The 21,547-nt window shown below is 39.0% G+C and overlaps 1 protein-coding gene across 4 annotated transcripts; it reads right to left on the reverse strand.

Annotated features, from left to right (window-relative positions):
* Positions 1-573: 573 nt before the first annotated feature.
* TIAL1 (TIA1 cytotoxic granule associated RNA binding protein like 1) lies at positions 574-21,185 on the reverse strand. Of its 4 annotated transcripts, none has more exons than XM_077930286.1 (14): positions 20,901-21,185; positions 15,293-15,360; positions 11,525-11,621; positions 8,737-8,835; positions 8,443-8,497; positions 7,832-7,919; positions 5,894-5,969; positions 5,112-5,220; positions 4,901-4,996; positions 4,732-4,816; positions 3,916-4,039; positions 3,467-3,606; positions 2,729-2,820; positions 574-2,349 (listed from the first exon to the last, which is right to left on the reverse strand). In XM_077930286.1, the coding sequence occupies exons 3-14, from the start codon at positions 11,534-11,536 to the stop codon at positions 2,297-2,299; spliced, it is 1,029 nt and encodes a 342-aa protein (XP_077786412.1). In that variant the 5' UTR covers positions 11,537-11,621; positions 15,293-15,360; positions 20,901-21,185; the 3' UTR covers positions 574-2,296. The 4 variants fall into 4 exon arrangements, with proteins under 4 accessions (XP_077786412.1, XP_028585918.1, XP_028585917.1 ...); XM_028730085.2 differs by having other exon boundaries at positions 8,737-8,886; positions 20,901-21,184; XM_028730084.2 differs by lacking the exon at positions 15,293-15,360.
* Positions 21,186-21,547: the final 362 nt, after the last annotated feature.

The raw sequence follows: 21,547 nt of genomic DNA on the forward strand, positions 1-21,547 counted from the left end.
AAGCGGTTCTGTAAAGGCTACATTGTTATAGGGAAAACATATGTAAGAATGCAGAATAAATCAGATTTTGCTTTATTGAAAAATTGTTGAAGGATGTCGATTAAAAACCTTGGCTCAGGTCATTGCATGCATGTGGGATAGCATCGTGCTCCTTTCATCAGAATTCCACATTCCAGTGGTGTGAGGTGGGCAGTGGTGGATCTCTGGTTAGATTCCAATATAGTATAATGTAGCATAAAAACTTTTGGGTGCCAAAAAAAAAAAAAACCACCCCACAGCTGTGCTGGTGAAATATTTAAGAATACAACCATTAGTGGTTAAAGAAGAAAACTCACAAATTACAGCTCTCTGGCCTAAAAAAACCCATGAAGTATATTGCGGCTGGAGTAAAATTGAAAACGATTTAGTTTTGAAGGAAAAAAAGATCCCTATAAAAAAACTGTTCCACCTTGGTATGTTAATCTAGAACTTTTACCTTTAGTGGTTTCTGTATCTTCAATTCATGCGCTTGCTAAAAACTGCATGGTAAGGCCCTTAAGATAAGACCAAGTGAGGTACACTATTGAAACCAAATACAGACTCGGGAAACACATTTATGTAACATGCATCACTCCTGAAAGACATTATATTTCATTACTTTTCTTATTACTGTTACATTCATGTTGTAAAACAGAACCAGAGGATAAAATTCCTTTGGGAAGCAGTTGCCGGTCCACGTACAGCATGGATTCAATGACGAGCAAGATGTTATTTAGCAGGAGTAGCATTTTTTTAAAAAAAGTAATTCTATCTTCTTAGATTTTGTAACAAGAGTTTGTGCCCTATCTTCCCAGGTTTAACACAATTCAGAAATTCAGAACTACTGAAAAATATTTCAGGTAAAGCACAGGGTTTAGAGATTCCCCTGCTGCTAATGCTGACACCCCTTGAAACAGTTTAGAAGAGCCACTGTTTGAGCTGCATAAAGTCTCTTATTCAGTGTTATCCAAGTAACAAGATGATTGGTTTGCCCAGAAGAAAAAAACACTTATCAGTCTCAGAGAACACATGAAGCATTTTCAAATTGTTCTAAAACTGTTATGTGGGACTTTTGTCACATCCACTTCTTATTCAGGATTAGTATTTTTCTAGAATTGGTGTCTACTGAATCGCAAGTCTATTTTGTTTATTCACTGGAGCCGACTAAGTGCTTCAGTGCATTCAGAGATGAAACATCGGCACCCCCTGGCTGTAGTAGGTAACACACACAGTTATTGTATCTAACTTACATTTGTTTTCAACTCAAAATTTATTGAGGCAGTTGTGTCAGTGTATCCACAAAATAAGTGAGAAATAACCCAAGTATACCATTTGAACAACTTCATGATTTATCCCAGTAATACTCGGTGCACAAACAACCCAGCCTCTGTACAGGTTTGTCACATGCAAGCCACCCCAAAATACAAAAAAAAAAAAAAAACCCCAAAACATTTTAACTAAGAATAAGCCACAGCTCAGTATACTTGTTTCAACTGCATTTCTGTTAACCAAATGGCACATTGAGGAATTTCTAAAATAAGGTATTTTAACAATCTGGTTAAAAAAATTCTTGGGCTAAATATTTCTAGATTTAAAAAACATCCCCATTTTTTTTTTAACACTCAGTTACTATACAACTTATAGGAACCGTCAAGTAGGTATACAAGGTTGTCAACCAAAATATTTACATACTGAGTAACAGAAAGCAAAATAATTCAGGTTTCTAGTGACAAAAGGTATTGAAGAATTAAGGCTCTTTGTATAGTTATGTCACTTTACATAGTAGCCAACTTTGGAAGTGTCAGTCTTTCACATTCTTGTCAATCTACTGCAAATATAGCAGCAGAGCATATTAAGTATTATTTTGAATAATTACATTGCTACTTCTATCTCCGAGCATGCTTTTGCAACATTGCAGTTAGGTACAAACTTTTATGTAAAAGTACAAGTATGACTGCTTAAGCACCATACTTTGGAAAAAACTGCTTCCCCAAAATCAAATGCAAATTTTTTCACTTCAAGCAAACAAGATCTGGAAAGATTTAATATGCTCCTGAATGTGGTTAACAAGTGTTTGCTCAAGTATTGCAGATAGCACTGTTTTTCAGCAAAGACTGAAATATTTATACCAGACTTCAGTTTCTTCAAACATATGGAAAAAAATAATTTGTGGAAAAAAAGCTATTTCCATGAGTATGTCTTCTGAATGATGGCTTTGTGGTTAATGTCTTCTTTGATGTAATGTTTGGTCCACAGCCAAAACGTCAGGATTTACTGTTCAACTAAAAGCATCTTTAATGTCATTTTTCTTAAAATCTGTGATGTAAAACACTGAAGACAAAAAAAATGGAATGGTAATCTAAGAATCAGGTTGTTAAATATTTCTTCCTAACATACCAACATTTGTAGTCAGAACTGTCTTTATTGACTTTATTTTAAATTTTGTACATAAAGAAAACATGTTCATATCCATCATGAACACAAAACTTAAAAAGGCATAACTAGAAGACATTTGTGTCCTTCACCAAAGCAAATGCTGTGCTAAAGGTTCCAAACATTTTCAATTTTCAAAATAAATATTCTCTCTCCTCCCTCCCCCTGCCAATGTCTATATTCCAGGCTTCAGAATAATCACTGGAAATTGAAACCTATCTTGAAATCACACTTCTAAACAGAGTCCCAGCTCACTGTGTTTGGTAACTTGCCATACCATATCCAGCCTGATTGGGTATTACAGGAGCTGCTTGTCCCTGGGCAGGCTGGGCACCAAATCCACTCATCCAGGCTGCAGATGGTGTTTGACTTGATTTTAAAATAAGAAAAGAAAAGAAAAGAAAAGAAAAAGGAATGAATTATTTACTGGGGGAAATCGGGCATGTTGTATTTTGCAACTATCAAATTCCAGAACTGAGAGATGCTAAAATGTTGTAACATGACTTGGGAATTCAAAAGATATTTTAGTTAAATCAATATAGTTTCTCTTTGTAAAGAATTACATTTAAAAATACTGACTTTATTACTACACGTACATTCAGACCTAATGAGAGAAAATAAAAAACAGTGAGTGTCAGGTTTGTTGTGCTCTCTTCCTACCTCCCGGTCCATAGACAAACTATAGTTTGAACAAACCAAAGTTCATTTTTTAAATGAAAATTGCAGGGTGTGTGAACCCAAGGCTCACAACTGCTGATTTACATAGATCAACAGTAGTTAGTACTGAAGACAAACACATCACCCTCATGTCCCCCATTTCATCAAGGTTGAAAATGAGCATTAATATAAAGTATGAGAGGTGAGTTAAAAGACAGCAGATTTCCTTAACCAAGATTTCCTTAACCAAGAACAAAAGTGATGCTAAGTAAGGCACAGGCAAAGATTCCAGATCAGAGTTTAAACTGTCTTAGAAAAGTGTCTGCCAACAGTAATTTTAGTAAAACGAATTACTTACTCCACACCAAATCCCTGTTGATTCCACGCTTGTCCATACATTCCGTAAGATGGCACTTGCCACCCATTGGTCACGTACTGTCCATACTGCTGTGGATTCCCATACACTTGACTCCAATGTCCCCACTGACTGTAATCCACCTAGGGATTAAAAAAAGGATTAAGATTTAAATAAACTTGAAGCAACAGAGTGCACACTGAGTATATAAATAGACACAGACTCCATCAACTAAAATTAGCAATTTAGTGGCAAGTAATTTAAGACCTATATACGCATTCAGCAAACTGGGCAAAGTACACACACTGTGGGGCAGGTTGACTGCAACCTTCCACTTCGATAGGACAGTTTGCAAATGGTGCAGTCACCTCTAGATTTCATGCACTAACTTCAATCACTTAGAGAGATACATGCAGAGGCTGTAGGAAACACTATACAAACAATCCAATTACCTGTTGGAAGTTTTTACTTATATCTGGCGATTCTTTACCCCAATAGCATTTAACAACATGGCCTTCAATTGTAGTTCCATTTACTGAAACAATGGCATGTGCTGCACTTTCATGAGTTGAAAACCTATGAAACAAAACATGAAGTCCGATTTTGCCAACATATGTACAGAAATGGCGCAGTTAACATATACTATTGTCTACTGAAGCATTCCCCAACCAGGTCCCACCAGATGTTTCAGACAACAGCTCCTAACCCACAAATTCCAGCTGAGCTGTGGCCCAAACTATATGGACACCAGGCCGGCAAAAGCTGCTCTTTATTTTGCTGCATGAAAGTGCAGAGAATGACGTAAGAAGAATAAACTTCTTTGCTTGCAAAAATGATAGCTATTAATACAGCACCAGTGTACACTGTGCTTTATAAAACAAACACAAATGAATCAGGCATGCCCCTTTCCAGATGAACTTACAAACTTAAATTTCAACAGAAAATAAAAGTCCAATGGCAGATAAGGCAGACTCCAGAACCTGAATCCTCAGCAATCAGGGATTTAGTGATTTAACTGTTCAAGAACCTCCAACACAGATGTCCTAAACTCTAAAAAATACATGAAGAGCACCACCCACACCATTCAACATGTTATCACTTCTTTTGACAAAAACAAGTTACTTCTAAATTCAACTCCACATCTTCTTTTAAAGGTTCAATTCTTCCTTTCTCTTTAAGGACAGTAGATTTTGGATAACATTTTCATGTTTTATCTTGTAAATGAGTTACTACTTTAAGACACAAATAAACAGTAATAATTGTCCTACCTCACAAATGAGTAGCCTTTTCCTGGAAAAGCTCTTGTTTCCATAATCTGTCCAAAAGGTGAAAATGTCTGTCTCATCAACTGATCTAAAGGTAGTAACATTTTCTGTTAGTAATATTTATGATCAATGGCATCAATCAATTTGTTATAAAGAGAAATGTGATCCCTACCTGTTAATCCAGAGGCAATTCCTCCGCAGTAGACTGTACAGTTTTTAGGGCTTGACTGGTTTACTACATCTTCAAATCTCAGTTGTTTTGTGCTATCTGAAAGACAAATGACACTTTAAATAATTGCTTTTCAGTTATCTTTCCATTTCATAACAATGAAATGATTCACATTTACCAATACGCCCCAGCTGACCTCCTTTTATTCACTTACTTTCTTGTGTACTTTTAGGGGCAGGCGGTTTCCGTGTTGCCCAGTTAGTTCTGATTTGTCGACCTCCTAACCACTGGCCACCCATATGCACAATTGCATTTTCTGCATCCTGACAAAGCAAAACAGATTCTGTTTTCAGAACCAAAAACACCTGCAAATCTGAAACTTTGTACATACATAGTCCAAGAAGCTCTGATTACTGAAAAAGTATTGTACAGGGGTGCTCTGTTGCTACTTAACACACTTTTAAAAATCACTAGATACCAATGGAGAGATGCTTCATTCTCTTTCACTGATAAGGGTATCAGAATTGCTAAATTGCTTCCTTAATAGACAGAGCACTCAAATTTTGTGCACACAGGTCCAAGCAAACATAAATTCCACTCATGAAATGGAGCATTTCTGCCTCCACAGAACAGTATTCCTTATAGCAGAAGAAAGTTGGGCCATGTCTCTGCACAGTGGTACCTCTACTTACGTGCCACTCTTGTTACATATCCTCCAGGATACACACACTGCAAACCCGGAAGTATACTTCTGGGTTTCTCCCCACGCACATGCGCAGCAACGCTCTATCACACTGCGTGTGTGCGCAGAACATGCACCTCCGGTTGCAGAAACCTCGGGATCCGACTGGAGCTCTGTAACGGATCCCGTCCGCAACCATAGGTACCACTGTACTAGAATTAAAGGATTTGGAAAGTTGCCCTTCACATGCCTTTTTATATTAACACCTCAAGCACATTCAGTGTCAACAAGTGGCAAAGTTTTTGATTGCTTACCAATTTATTATAAAACGATACAAAGCCATATCCTTTAGATTTTCCTGTTGCCATATCTTTAACTACCCGTGCATCCCTGGGAAGAGAAGCACAGTTATATGAGGAAAACATTAAATATTTTCAAAATAAAAACTAAAAGGAACCACACACACTGTATTGTGAGCATAATTTTCCCTATTATAAACTCAATAACCCCTATAACTATAACCATTCCTAAACTCTCCCTATTGCTTCTTTGCCTGTTAGAAAAAAAGCAGTAGGACAAAAAATAACATGTAATAAACATGCAACCTATCCATATAACCTGCACTTTCTACAACTATGTTCAGATTTGAAATTTTAAAAAAGGAACAAAGTTTCCTTTTCTAATACTCTATCTGCTAGGGTCCTCTTCACTGTTCTATAAATTACTCTAACATTTCTAACTATTTTTACCATGCATTTTCTAAATAAATGCCCTCTGCCTAGTGATATAAAATATGAAATATTAAAAAATTGAAAAAGAGGAAAAAAATAGGAATTAAAAGGCATACATGGCCTGTTAACAGATTTCTTTATTTTTCTTGGTCAATTCTCTACCATCATTTTGGAGTTTGGGCAGCTGTAAATTTTGAAAAATTGACATTTTCAGAAATTTAAGAAAGGAGAATAAAACTAACAACAATGCTAAGCACACCAGTACGAAAACAACAAATTTTACACATAAATTTTAGTGAGTAAGTTAAAATGATTGGAAATATAGAACTGCACTGAATATAGAATGTTAAAATGTAAATACTAAGATATGTATATATAAATAATGTATAATAAGAATAAATAGAAATGAGAAAAAAATCTACAACTGAGTTCCAGTGTGCACAGTTCCTTGCAGTTAGCTTCAAGATCCTGTCCATTCTTATGAGCAATTCTGCAAAATAATCAGAATGCTATTACTTTTAATTGTGACTTGGACTTAAGAAAAACTGCAGGTCTCAGGTATAAATAAAGATTGAGAAAAGCAACCTGTATTCAACCTTTTTTATATTTGCTCGCAAACAGTACTACTTACCACATTGAGATAAAAAGCAAAGTAAACAAAATAGACAAAATAAGATTTACGTTTCAATTGAAAATATGTACAGATTGTATATAGAAAAGATTGTTTTTTTAAGCAGAAATATATTCCTGTAAAGTAACACAAGATGTTCAAGTTTTGTTTTGGTGTTGTTAAAAGGACAAAGAAAACAATAGAAGAAAACCTCTGAAGAAACTAGATTATGCAACAAAAGAGACAGACATGCTATAGCACTTAACAGGTACGCTTGCAATGCTTAAAATGTTCAATTAAAAAACTATAGTTATTTGGAAATCTATTCCCAATTTCTACTGTCTAAAAATAAAAGGTTGTTTTAGAAGGGCACACTTGTGCACCACTGCAAACGAAAGCTGCTAAACTTACCAAAACGTTTGGTTTAATTTCCAAATGCATGAACTCTAAATATAACACCACTACTTGTCAAAATGATAAATGTACACTAGATTTTATTGCTTTCTACACTACCTTATATAACTTGCCTGCAGTTCAACACTATCTACAAAATTATCAGATGAGTAAGAAACCTTGATGTATCTAACACACAACTTTATGTAAATTCCAAGACCCAAAACATAGTTTTCTTGCCAGCAATGTAACCCATTCACCACCAAACATACCAGGTGTTAAAAGCATGCAGCTTTCAATTGATTTGATGCAGAGACCTTGTTAATTTTTGTGGGGGGGATAACTGAATGCAAAGAAACCCACAAGATCACTGTACCCCACCCACTGCCCATTATCAAGAAGACTTTAAAGAAACAATCCGAGCAAAGTGAAAGACATTTAACTTGAAGAAGATGATACAATCATGTATTATGACTTGTTCTGTATTAGTGAATTAAGATACAAACTAGGATACTTACGATATTTTACCAAAAGGAGCAAATGCTGACTTGATGTCTTCTGTTGTTATTTCTGGACTTAAATCTCCCACAAACACATGGAAGTGATCTGGGGGAAAGCAGAAACCCATTAAATATATTTCTCTTAACCAGCACTTTAGTTCTCAGTGTAGACAGGGGTGCAATTCAAACAATCTTGTGTTTAAATTTCCAAGTCACATCTGCATTTAACCAGTAATTAAACTTGTTCAGCCAAAGAGTATCTATGGAGATTATAAAACCGAAGTAATTCAGCTACTATATAAAATCAAATTGCAGTAAGTGCATGAGCTCAGATTTAAAGTCATACCTCGTGTTGCGTTAGGTTCATGTTGCGTCTTTTCGGCTTGCGAACACGGCAAACCCGGAAGTGTATACTTCCAGGTTTTGCTGTGTGTACACAGAAGTGTTCTGCGCGCTTCGCACATGCACAAAAGCGCTCTTATCGCGCTCCGCGCTTGCGCAGAAGAACCGCTCTAGTTGTGGACTTTTCGGGGTGCCAATAGCACCCCGGAATGGATCGTGTCCGCAACTAGAGGTACCACTGTACTTTAATAGCTGGTTTTGGTAGAATTGTTACAAGCATTACTTACTTGATGTATCTTTTTTCTGGCTACTTGGTGTTGTTGCCCAGTTAACCTTTACTTCCTGAAAAAAAGAAAAACATCAGTACAAACATAATCAGTACAAACATAAACATGCATACATTCAATCAAGATACAGTCTTATTCTAATAATAACAGCAACCAATATTAATTTTCAAGCTACTTCTAAGTAAGAACATGGTCAAAAATGCTTGCCATGGATCATATAAATTAACCTATTAATTTCATTTACTATGTGTCATTCTTTGTTTTCTTTCTTTCTTTCTTTTTTTTGCAACGTACCTTTCCCAAAATTTTTCTCCCATTCATAGCAGCTAATGCAGCAGCTGCATCCCTGTGTTCATAAAATTCCACAAAGCAATAAGGGTCATTGCTTGTATGCTGCAAAACAGAAAATCCAACAGAAGAGTTGACCCTTCTGCTATCGGGTTGCTGAGAAGAAAATCCAGGAAAATATATTACTTAAAGCTAGAAAAGGAAGTATTACTACACACGCTTATAAAGTAACCTTAAGAATGGTTGTCCATTGTTTCACACTATCAGTTTAAGATATAACATTCTGCTGTGACCCTGAACTAGACAGCAGCACATAATAATGCTGCATGACCAGAGCAGCACACACTGATTTCTCTTCCCAATGGATAGTACTGATAGCAGAAATATTCTTGATCACCTGCTGAGGGGGAGGGAGGCATAGCTGAATCAGTCACAGGCCATTAGTGCTGTCAAAACTGACACAGCCAGCTATCTATGTGGTGGGTATAAATGAAGCACCTATCCAACAGGACACTGAATGCACACAGTGTTTATCACACTTTTGCACACTTACGACTAGATCCAGAAAAAACCTTTGCACAAATGTCTGTTTTGGCATAAAGACTGCCTTTACTAGATTGGGCTACGCAGCCTTTACAGTTTGCTTCATTCATTCACATAATCTTAAAAAACTGAATTCTCAGACATGATGGTTATGGAAGGAAAAAATTCTGCCTGATATCTGGGGTCAATTTCCTGTAGCTAGACAGAGAGAGTTGGTTATGCACATGTAGCACCTCAAGCACCGATAATTCCCAGGGTCCAGATTATTTGGGGTGGATGAACAAATATTTGCAACTTTTACAAGGTAACAGAACCAAGATACAGACTAGAAGTTTGAACTTTTGGGTCTTACAGCAAAATATACTAACTTAGCAATCTGCAGATGGGGGGAACAACAACAATACCCAGCCACTCTAGGCAGCTTATAGTATATATAAAACATAGTAAAATACAGTTGTACCTTGGATCCTAAAAGCCCTGGAACTCGGACGTTTTGATTCCTGAACACCGCAAACCCGGAAGTGATTGTTCCGGTTTGCAAACGTTCTTTTGGAACCTGAATGTCCAATGGGGCTTCCGCGGCTTCTGATTCCTGCAGCCAATCAGAAGCCGCAATTTGGTTTTTGAATGTTTTGGAAGTCAAATGGACTACCTACACACACACACACACACACATCATATATCTGCCACCACCAGAAGACCTAAAATTGTAGAAGAGAGAGACACCTGCCCGCAGGATGGCCCTTGCACCACTGCAGACTCCCTGTCATGCCTGCAGAGAGTTTTGTCAATGGAGATGTCCCCATCAATAGGAAATGCGTAATACCTCAGCCCCTGGAATTGAAAACTAGAGTACAGACAGCAGAAAGTAATTCCAAAATTCTGCTTGGGGCAACTCCAACAAATGCAGGGCTCAAAAATAATGTCCACTCTGGGAAACAGTAAACTCACTGGCAGTGAGTAAGCTCACTGACACTGAATAACCAGACACACAATGAGACTAGCAAAAGTTGATCAAGACTAATTTCCATTTTATTATTTTCAATGAGATTTCAGTAATTTTTGCTGGATTATGCCCAGCGTAGTTTCAAGGTTCTTATTAAAAGCAAACAATCTAGCAAGGGTTATTTGGGAAAACAATAAAATGGTTCATCAAAATGTAAGGTATGTTGCCATGTCAAAAGCACAGTCTTTTCCTGAAGCTATGAAAGCCAGAAATGAGGGTGTAAAAGAGGAATGGCATGCAGCACCTATCTTCTCTGGGTCCGAAAAGAGCCTGACTTTGATTCCTATTTATTTTCAAGTGGCCTTTTAGTGAAACAAGATAAATATTCAGCAGTGGTGAAAAGCATTGGGATGGGGGCACAGCAGGCAGCAAGAAAGATCAGCAGAGTATCTAGGACCAACAATGCATATTGTACTGTATATATGATTTATAAAGGTGTTTGCATGATAACACTTTAAAATCCTGGGCCTATTCTTTTTACAGCATCACTCAGGGAAGAGACATCTTGAATTTGCTCAGAGTCGCACAATGAATCCCAGATCAGGCAAAGCTTAATATACTGCCTTTGTTTGTGAAGTTATGACTCTAACTGATGGAACATATTTTGATTATCCTGATGAAACAAGGATAGTAGTGATTATCAATATGGTACAAGAGACATCATGTATCTCAAGTATTTCAAATAAAAATGTTTAGCATACATACTTCAGATGCAACTATTATTGCATACAATAACTTACATCTGTTGTTTCCCAGACCCGAGAATCATTTACCTAAATCCTTTAAGTTCCTTCCATCAGAGCAATAACTGTATCATATTATGCAATTAAAGAAAGCTTAGTTATTAACTGCATGTTTTAATTGATTAAAAATGAATTCATTTGCATACAATTTTCACAGAAAAGAACATCCTATATAGTTTATAGATAATCTATATAGTTATAAATAATCTATATAATTTATAGATAATGGACACCATTTTAAAAGAGGCATTTCCTCCTGAGCAGGAGAAAAGGCAAGATTGTGCCCCCCTCTGCACTTTATGTACTAAAAAATTTAAAAATAATATTTTAAAGATGTAGTGCATGTTTAAAAGGCACATTTAAAAAGATTTTTTGATTCAATTAATCAATCAATCACTAACTGCTGCAGCCCTAATAGAAATGTTTTAGGTAGCAGAATCAATAATTATTTGAATTTTAAAATGAAACAATATTGACATAGACTAGACTGAAAGAGTCTTACCTCTGTTATCATTTTACAGCTTTTGCAGGGTCCAATTTGGCTGAATAACTGAAGTATAAGTACTTCAGTCACATCTCTGGAAAGATTTCCTACATAGCTAGATAGACAAAAGAAAAGGTAATGTAAATCCCATCATTCATCTCAAAGGATAATCTGTGCAATTTATTGAAATATCAGCTATCAATTGTGTAAGCAGAAAATATAGCACCTGTTAATAAACTTTATGAACACACTATTAAGTAGTCCACAGCTTTTAAAACTCTATTATGTATTCATCAAATACTGGTAAGTACTAACATTGTTGTCATTGAAGTATCACAAGTATGCTGATCAGTTATGTTGCTTTTTGTTAGATAAACCCTAACCCAGAGTTGAGGAACCTGTGGCCCTCCAGATGATGATGGACTCCAACTCCAATCAACCACAGCCAGTATGGCCAATGGCCAGAGAGGTTGTGAGCTAGGGCTGAGTAACATCTGGCCAGATACATGTTTCCCATGCCTGCCTTAATTCTTGTGGAGCACAGGAAAACTAGGCTGCAGTTTCAGAGATGGGCATGTGCAGGAGTCATGGATGCTACCAGTACTTTCCTGAGTTTCGTTTTCAAAAGATACCTCCATAGAATCCAACAAATGGACCTCTAAAGGCCAAAATTCAAAAAGTTTGGCACAAGAATTTTAAAATGGAAATTAGTGCATGCACAGGAGTGCCATTTTCATTTCAAAAAGTCCTTGCATGCATCAGAGTCTGTAAGTTTTTTTATTTAACCCAAGGAAATTTAAATAGTGTGCTGGTTCTGTATGGGCGCCTTCAAGGGGTAAACATCAGTCAGAAAAATCTGGATATAGTCCCATTGAAAATAATGAACATAGTTATGACTAAGATCTACTCTAAGTAGGACTTACGTGGATACAATTCTTCACTTCTGTTAGAAATAACTATACTTTCAGAACAGGAAAGGGCTGACAATTTACAATCAAGCGATTCATATACTAAAATTAAACAGGTTTCTAAAAATAAATGTCAACTTCATTTGAGAGGCAATGTGGTGTAATGCAGTGAGTGGTTGAAGCAGCCTTTCCCAATCTTGGATCAAAGTTAGATGACAATCCCCATTATCCCTAGCCAGCATGGCCGAAGGACAGAGATGGTGGCAGTTGGAGTCCAACAGCACCAAGGTCCAAGGTTTGGGAAGGCTGGGTTAAGTACTGACATAGGATCAAAGAGAGATTCAAATCCCCACGCAGCCATGAAGCTCAATGGGTGACCATGGGTAAGTCACCATAAAGGATTCAGGGAGTAGGAACTATGTATGCTGCCTTGACCTCCTTTGAGTAAAGGCATGATGTAAAGAAATAATAAATGAAATGCTGCCAAGGGTTGAAAAGCCATATGCCATTTCCCAAGGGTTAAAAAGCTTTTTTCCATAACCACTGGCCATTAACGCAGCACTAAATAAGCTTATTCTAATACTACCTGTATGCTACTATTGCTCCTAATAAAAATCCATAGTAGTAAGTCAAACAGCTTTCTTAATACCACTTTGAATCTACTTCTAAAGCAGCAATATCATAATATGCAGTGCAGAATATTACTGCAGATATGTCACTGGGGATCTCTTAGCCAAGGTTAGGTGATCAGGAGTTGGCTTCTATCCTTCTCTAGAGCAACTTTCTACTCACACCCAACTTAATTGCCATTAAAACATACTTCAAATAGAAGTTGAAAGGAGATTATGGATCCTGGCAAAACTGTGGGTAATGCTACTGAGGTGGTTAACACTGGTTTCAAATATCTCTTAACCTCAATTAAAGCAGGAATAGAAAATGTGCTCTACATTGGGTAAGGAAGCCCACTCTCAAGCACTGAACTACAGTTCAGAGATCCCCTGAATAAGGTCTACAGCAGGTGATAATAGCTGAATATTTGAGATCTCTCTGGGTCCAAATTAAACAACCTTTCCATAAAACTAGTCTGCCTTTAAATAATATGACAACCAGAAGCTACTGGCCTTATTGTCAGTTGTCAAAATGTTGTAGTACAAATACTATATTATGTGTATTAAACAAGGCTGATCCTGCTCAACTATAATGTGATCGCTTCTGCTAACAAGTACAAGAGTTTTTCTCATGATCCATGAATCATCAATATTTTATGTGCATATACCATCAGTCTTTAGTAATCCTCAGTTCCGCAGCCCCTGCCAGCTGGGGTGGAAAGCAGGCGGCAGGCAGAAGCCCTACTCCATGCTTCAAATAGGTGAAGTAATCAGACTCAGATCAGACCCAATTCTGCCCTGTGACAGCAGTGGGGAATGCATACAACTGAGGCAAGGCTATCTTCTGAAGGTGTCATCAGGGCCCTAACTCAAACTACTACCCTTATGTGGCTCAACTATATATACAATGCAAACTTTCAATTTGTATATAACTTTAAGCCTCAATGTCCAATAAAAAGCTTATTAAGGGGGGGATGGTTATGAATATATGGGCATGGGACAGTACTTGTGGCTCAGGAAGGTACTTTGAATGGGTGCCCAAGAGGAGATCCTTTGCAACACCACAGGAAGTTCTATAACAGATGTGAGAAATCTTTGACTCTTCAGATGTTGTTGCACTACAACTCCCATCAGTCCCAGGAAGCATGGCGGGTGGCCAGGGGTTAAGGAAGTTGTATCTGGAGGGCCAAATGTTTTCCATAACTGTTCTGTAAGATAAATGCCACTGACTTACCGTATTTTTCGCTCTATAGGACGCACTTTTTCCCCTCCAAAAATGAAGGGGAAATGTGTGTGCATCCTATGGGGTGAATGCAGGCTTCAGGAAACTCTGCACAACCCTTGGGAGACCGGTGCGACTTCGCGCCGGTCTCCCAAGGGTTGCGCAGAGCTGCCTGCATTCCCGGGCTTCGCGCAGCTCTGCACATCCCTAGGGAGCCCGGCGCGACATCGTGCCGGACTCCCGAGGGTTGCGCAGAGCTGCCTGAAGTCCCGGGCTTTGCGCAGGTCTGCGCAACCCTAGGGAGCTTGGCGCGACTTCCCACCGGGCTCCCTAGGCTTGCGGATAGCAGGCTGTTCTGGGGGCTGGGGTCGGGGGAAGCCTGGGGGAAAATAAATTTTTAAAAAATTATTTCCTCCCCCCCAAAAAACCAAGGTGAGCCCTATGGGGCAGTGCGCCCTATGGGGCGAAAAATACGGTAAATCTAATTACAATATGATTTCAGTGACCAGCCTTGAGCAAATTACAATCAGCTGAGGGCCCGTCCCCCCTCAAGATTGGCCATTATTTGTAACACAGGGTCAGTAATACCAGCTCCCATTGTTCTTATGAAGTACCCTGAGAAATAGCAGAAACATTTTGATCATTTAGGAGGGAAAGCAATATATATGAAGTATTTACATATCTTCTCTGATACTTTTGAAAACTTAAAAAAAAAATCACGCACACAAGAAAGTGGAAGGCATATGGAAAATGAACAGAAAAAGTAAGGAGGCTATTCAATGCAGACTAATTTGCAAGCCTTACCCATGAATCACATATTGGCTTTTGAATGAATCCCTTCAACTGAGAAAAACAGTTGGTAACATGAAGCCAGCCTATAGAAGCTCAATATCAGTTTTGATTTTTTTTAATTTTTCTTTTAAAGAATACATTTAACAACTGGTGAAATGTCTATTCTGAATGAATATTGTAATCTTAAGGAACACTGTAAGAATACACAATTAACTTGGCAAAACCATAAATAATGAAATAAAGGCATATACTATACCTCTATAGGCTGTCTCCCTAATTCATGAGACATCACTTATGCTGCATTGACAGGCATAGTATAGAAACCTAGATAGATAACAGGAGTAGTTTATATTCTGACATATATAGGTTCCAATACTAGGTACTGTTGCTGCATGTAAAATAAAACATTTATACATCCTCCATCTAGTAGAAGGGAAAAATAATTCAAACTACATAACTAACTAAGGCTACAATTCTATGCACAGTTACCTCACTTGGAAGTGAACATTGTTAGGCTCAAATGCTGTACCTAAATACCTCTATGTAACTGGCATAATAAATCTTGTGTACTAGTGGTACATGTTACTTGTTATACAAGTATACAATTTATAACCAGCAAAATGAAACCTAGATTATTCGTGTAATACAGTGTCCTCTACATCAGAAAACAAACAAGAATTTGTTGGTAAACAATGTGAAAATTACTGAGACGTTTAGGAAATGTTTCATTTGAAGAACAAGTTTATCATGTATAACAACAGCTAATAAATCTTAAAAGTGAAAGTCTGCACTCTGGACAGATTCCAGGCTTTTGTTTTTTACTAGAACCCCAAGGTACACCAACTAGAACCTGGTTCTAAAAACATATGCCAGGATCCAGACTAGGGGCACAATCCAAACTCCCACCCCCTGCTGACAGGGCTTCACAGAGCAGTGGGGCTACTGCTGCACTTGAAAGCCCTGTCACTCATGACAGCTGCAGCGGAAGGAGGTGGGCAGAATGATCCAAAATTGATCGCTCCACCTGCTCCAGTCTAGTGTAGTTATGTGGTCCAATGAGGTTATGAAATGACAATGAGACTGGCTCAGGGTGCTGGGTCAGTTCGGCTCCACCTCCATCCACAGAACATCATGCCAGTGAAAGGTACTGACAGTGGGCCTCCCAGCCAGCCAGCCAGCCACTCATTCAATGGAGGACCAGCTCAATCAGATGAGAGACATCTCTGCCTAATTCAAACTCATTCCAGGCCAGCAAACGAAACGTTTGAGTTGCTTTGTAAATTAGTTGAAAGTAGGTTCCATGGTAATCAATGGGACAAGTTAATCATGAATAAGTGGAATCACATTATTGCTATGGGAGCGTAAAGTCAACCAATTTAGTCTGGATCAAATTCATTAACTTAGAATTAAAGAATTCAGAGTACAGTAATTTCTTTTGAGTACTAGAATGGGACATAATTCACAATCCTTCAAAATAAAAATACGCTTCTGGTTATCCAAGGCCTTTTTCATTTCAACAGAGAAGAGGGGTCATTTTGTTGTTGCTATTGTTAAAACCCCCGGAAAAGCTAGAAATCCTTGCCAATCCACTGCAAATCAGCCAGAGATCTACCAGCAGATGTAGCTCCACCTCCTGCCTACCCTGGTCAGTACTATCTTACCAATGGGAAATTATACAAATTGAAAATAAATTTAAAAACTAAATTAGGAAACAGAAAAAAGAATTCACCTGCTCTCATCTCAAAGTCATGCTGATATTATCCCAGCTCCAAGAAGGGGGGTGATTAGCCCATGGTTCCCCAGATGTTGTTGAATTTGCCATGATGGCTGAAGCAGAACGGGCCACCAACATCTGGGGGCCCACAAGTTATCTACCATGGCCCTTGAACCTCTTTCATGCCTCCTGCTGTCATGTAATGGACAGCTCTTAAAGATCTTATTTTTATTTGATTTACTGAATGATTTCTTGTTCTCTACTGACACCTTTGACATTATGCATCTTGGACCCTTGTGTGCCCCTTGTTGTGGCAAGAAATCCCTGCCTAGATTATATGAGCCACTACATTTAAAGTGTTTATTAACTTTTTGGTTCAGTATTGTTAGGAACTGACTCCATGACTTGTATGTAGTCATGAAGGATTGTTAGGAATTGCATCCTTCTTTAAACTTGTGTCCTCAGATGTTGCTCAACTACAGCTCCTAACATTCCTGACCATCAGCGAAGCTTGGTGGGGAGAACAGGACTTGTAATCCAACAACATCTGGAGACCGGAGGTTGAAGAACTCTGGATTACATGACCCTAGGACATTCAAGCTTTGTACGTTTTACACAGAAGTGTCCTAAGCACAAGGTTGTCTCTAAGACAACGAAATATTAAATGGCAATTTTCTATTTTAAATAACTTTTATAAAAGATGACAAGACATTTCAATACATCATTCATGGGCATAAATCTTTTAGGCACCCACAGAACCAGATGCTTGATATTTTTCCAGCCCTGTTTCTCAGAAATTTGGATTCATTGGAAATTCTTCCTTACAGGGCAAAAAAAGATCAATGACTCGTCTACAAGCATTACAAAGTAAATTAATGGCTTGCAAAAGTATAGCTCAGAGCATAACTATTATAGTTCATGAATTCTTTCAGAGCAGTTGACAAAAATTGTGCCAATTTTTAAATACAAAAGAACTCATTCATATTGCATTTTTTTTTATTCTTCTTACATCACATACGGAAATCCTAACTTTCTAGCAGAATGGAATTTGAACACAGTGCATGCACCAGCTATATATATATATATATATATATTCTGCAAGGCTGTTGCATTAGGACTGGTAGCCATTATAGTGTTCCGTGAAACAGTACAAGGATGGCTGCACGTTTTCTCTCTACTTAAGGCCAGAAGACAGAATGTGAGCCAAAGGCAGACAGCTAACATAGGGTTGTACTCCAGTTTCTTAAGAAAGGAAACAGTGCAAAACTTTGGCAGCTGTGCACATATTCTTTTGGCACAGAAAACAGAGCAAACTGGTAAGACTTTATAGTGCTGATCCAGGTTTCCAAGAAGTATGGCAGCTACAAGAGGGGAGAGTGAATAAGTACCTCTGTATGCTTTCTAACAATGTGCAGTTTAAAAATGCTTTACTCAGAAGTAAATTCCACTGAATTCAGTGAAACTTAAATTCATATAAGTTCAAAGGATGAAGATAACACCAACTGCATTTGGGTACTTTTCCAGCTCTGATTTCCAGCTTTTCAATCTATTAGAAATACTCCTGCACGGGTGGGTGGGTGGATCAATTATATCACTGGGAGTCCTGCAAAGCAAATTTGGTAAAATCTGACATAAATTTAGTTTCGCCAAACTTCTTGCTTGTTCTCATTGATAAAAACTTGATTAACTTGTAGCCAAGAAGAGAAAAATACCAAGCATCTGGTTATGCTCTAGTCTCACAAGCATGTGTGCACACAATCCTCTAGCATACAAAACCTTTTAATACTGACACTTCAAATGTTTATTCAACTTAAACAAAAAAAGATAACGCAGTGGACATTTGTCAGCTGCATGCTAGTTATATTTAGTATCCCACCACCCTGGCACATCCTGTCATTTCTCTCTTCCACTATGCACAAAAGTGACATTCTGAACTCAGGCTCTCAAGTCAGTTAAGATTGTTTCCTAAAGATTCAGAGTAACCAGAGTTGGTTTCAAGCATGCAATCAGAGTGGAGACAAAGTGGCCAAGTAAATAATGTTTGATTGACTTAACTTTTGTGGACTGGGAAAAGGATGGGAAGACAGACATGCAAAAACTGTTCTGAATGAACCACAGCAGCTGAGTCATGATTTCCATACAGAAAGATTATACTCCCAACTCATTGTGACTGAAATTAAAACTACAATCTGTTTAATTACAATGAACATTTTGAAGCTAGCTTCAAAATCAGTACAGTACAAGAAAGCTAGGTATATACTACAAAAGCTGTCTTCCACTTTCAAGGATATGGTCCAGGACAGAAGTGATGAACATGTGCCCATGTTCTTGTAAACACACTTGTACAATGTAAGATATAATCGCAATTCTGAGGAACTCCAAACTTTAAAAAATATATACTTTCCCAGTGACCATGGTAGAAAGTTGTTTTAAAATATTAGAGAAAAAATGCTAAATGATTAGAGTAAGACTGCAAATTAGGTTTTTATTTTATCTTGTATTTTATCTTGTGAACTGCCCTGAGATCTTGTGATATTTTTAAAAATAAATAAATAAAAGGTTGTCCATTATCTTCAATTTTTACTGTATAAAGCATCCAACATTTTTCCAAGAGCAACTAAATTTTTTACATTAGAGGATAACAACAATGTTCTCTATTTCCACAAGTAAGTTCAACGGTCAGATACAAGTTATGTATACTGTAAGTCTGCTTATTTGTATTTACTTGCTTCCTTCCCCTACACAACATGATGCTTCCAACATGGCTAACAGCACTAAACTTGCTAGCTCCCGAGCTTACTACCTCAAAATTTAAGTAGCACTGAACAAACAGCTTCTGCTTCATCAGTAGATTACTTAAAATGCTTTAAGCATGTTTACATGCATTAGACAAAGAAGGAAGTGGTGACCTCATTTATACACTGATTGCTCAAGAAACCCCACTACCAATGTTGCCTGGTTATCACATTTTTCTCTCCTCTCACACTTCAGAGGTGGGATATGAGAGCTAAAACAAAAATCATTTACTTGATCACAATCGAAATACAGCAAGCATTTTGTTTTGAACAATTATTCTGCTCTGCAAAAAGGAAGAAAAGAGGGTTTGGCTTGCAATATGCCTTCTAGTACAGTGAGCATATGGTTCATAAGACACATTCTTTCTGTTTCACGAATACAGAAAGAACCTTATATTTCATGGAACATAAATTTTTATCCCTCACTCAGGTTTTTGAATCATAAAGACATCCCTTTCACTTGACTATTCAGCTTTATTCTCTTGAATTCAGAATGCTGCCCCCGCAATATTTTCTCCAATATATGCATCAGGTCTCCGGAGGATCTGATTACCCATATCTGCATCCACACCTCTCTACCTACTGACCTTTCTCCCCTTCTTGTTTAACTGGCCACGATCTCCGACACGGAAGCCTCACTGACCCAAGGCTCCCACCCCCCACATGCCTCACAGAACTCCAAACTCAACATATGTTCAACCCAGCCTGTTGACACGACTACAACAGCCTTAGTGTTCAGGATCCCACAGAAGAGCCCCGCGCCTCGTGGAGAGTGAGAGGTTTTGCTCTGATCCGAATTACATCCTCTCCCAATTCCCTTTTGGCGAGAAGAGAATTCGTGACCCCTTGGCAGGAGGGCCCAGGACCCACATCCACGTAGGACTGGCGTTTCCCTGACAAGGGACCAAGGGCCTATGAGTTATGGAGCTACAGAACGGAAAACGTTTCCCAAAACCTTCCCGAGGTGGGGGAAAGGATCCCCAGCCCCACAATTCCTGGCATGTCGCAAAGAAAACCATTTTGGGTTGTAGCTCTGGCTCCAATGAACTGTCTTTCCCCTCAATAGCATGCTTATCTTTTTTCCCCACCCCCAAAAGACCCCCAAATCCCCCTTTGGCTGAGGCATACCAACCCCTTCCCCATTAAAGAGATCTACTCGATCACCTCACAATTGCCTACCATTCCTCCCCCCCCCGACCCGCTCGTTGCCACGACTCCCCTCCCCCTCGACCCTCTTCGGCCCCTCCAGAGAGGCGCCACCCCGCGCACGTCCCCGCCTGTCAGAGCCCCCCGCCCGCCCCCGGTCTGCCCACCTGCGCCCAGGTGCTCAACCCACCCACCCCAACCCCACTCACAGTGTCTTGGGCTGCCCGTCGTCTTCCATCGCGGCGAAGGAGGGCCGCTCGCAGACGGACCCAGGACACCGCGCGGAGGGGGGAGGGGACTACCGGTAGGCTCCGACAACCGGGAAGGAGGGGTGGGGTGGTGGTGGTGGTGGGGTTTGTAACGAAACGCGAGAGCTCCGCGGTCCCTCGTTTTACGTCCAGGCCCCCGGCAGAAGCAAAAGACTAGGACCGAGAGAAGGCGGGGGGGTGGGGGAAGAGGAGGAACCAGAGATCCACAAAATGGCCGCGGCCGCCAACCACTCAGGAAGCGGCGTAACACGCAGGCGCAGCAAAAACACCTCTCCGGCTTAGCTTTTTCCCCTCACGACCATAGAGAAAGACCGTCTAGAGCGGCGCGCCCCCGCCGAGTTCCGGTTGGGCGGAAAGAGGGCGGGGCTTCGGGAGGGGGCGGTGTCTCTATTTTACACGTAAGAAGGATATACGATTTGGACGCTTTTTGCGTGCTAGTGAATGGAGCAGGGGAGGGCTCTGCACTGAACTGAATACATACACTACAGTACTGGCGTTTAGAGGGCTTTTTTTAAATAAAAAATAGCCAATTGTAGATTTATCAGTCGCCCAAGAACTTCGGTTCTCCGGGCGATTGTGTAAAACAA

This window comes from Podarcis muralis, chromosome 6, assembly GCF_964188315.1.
Source record: "Podarcis muralis chromosome 6, rPodMur119.hap1.1, whole genome shotgun sequence".
NCBI classification, from domain to species: domain Eukaryota; kingdom Metazoa; phylum Chordata; class Lepidosauria; order Squamata; family Lacertidae; genus Podarcis; species Podarcis muralis.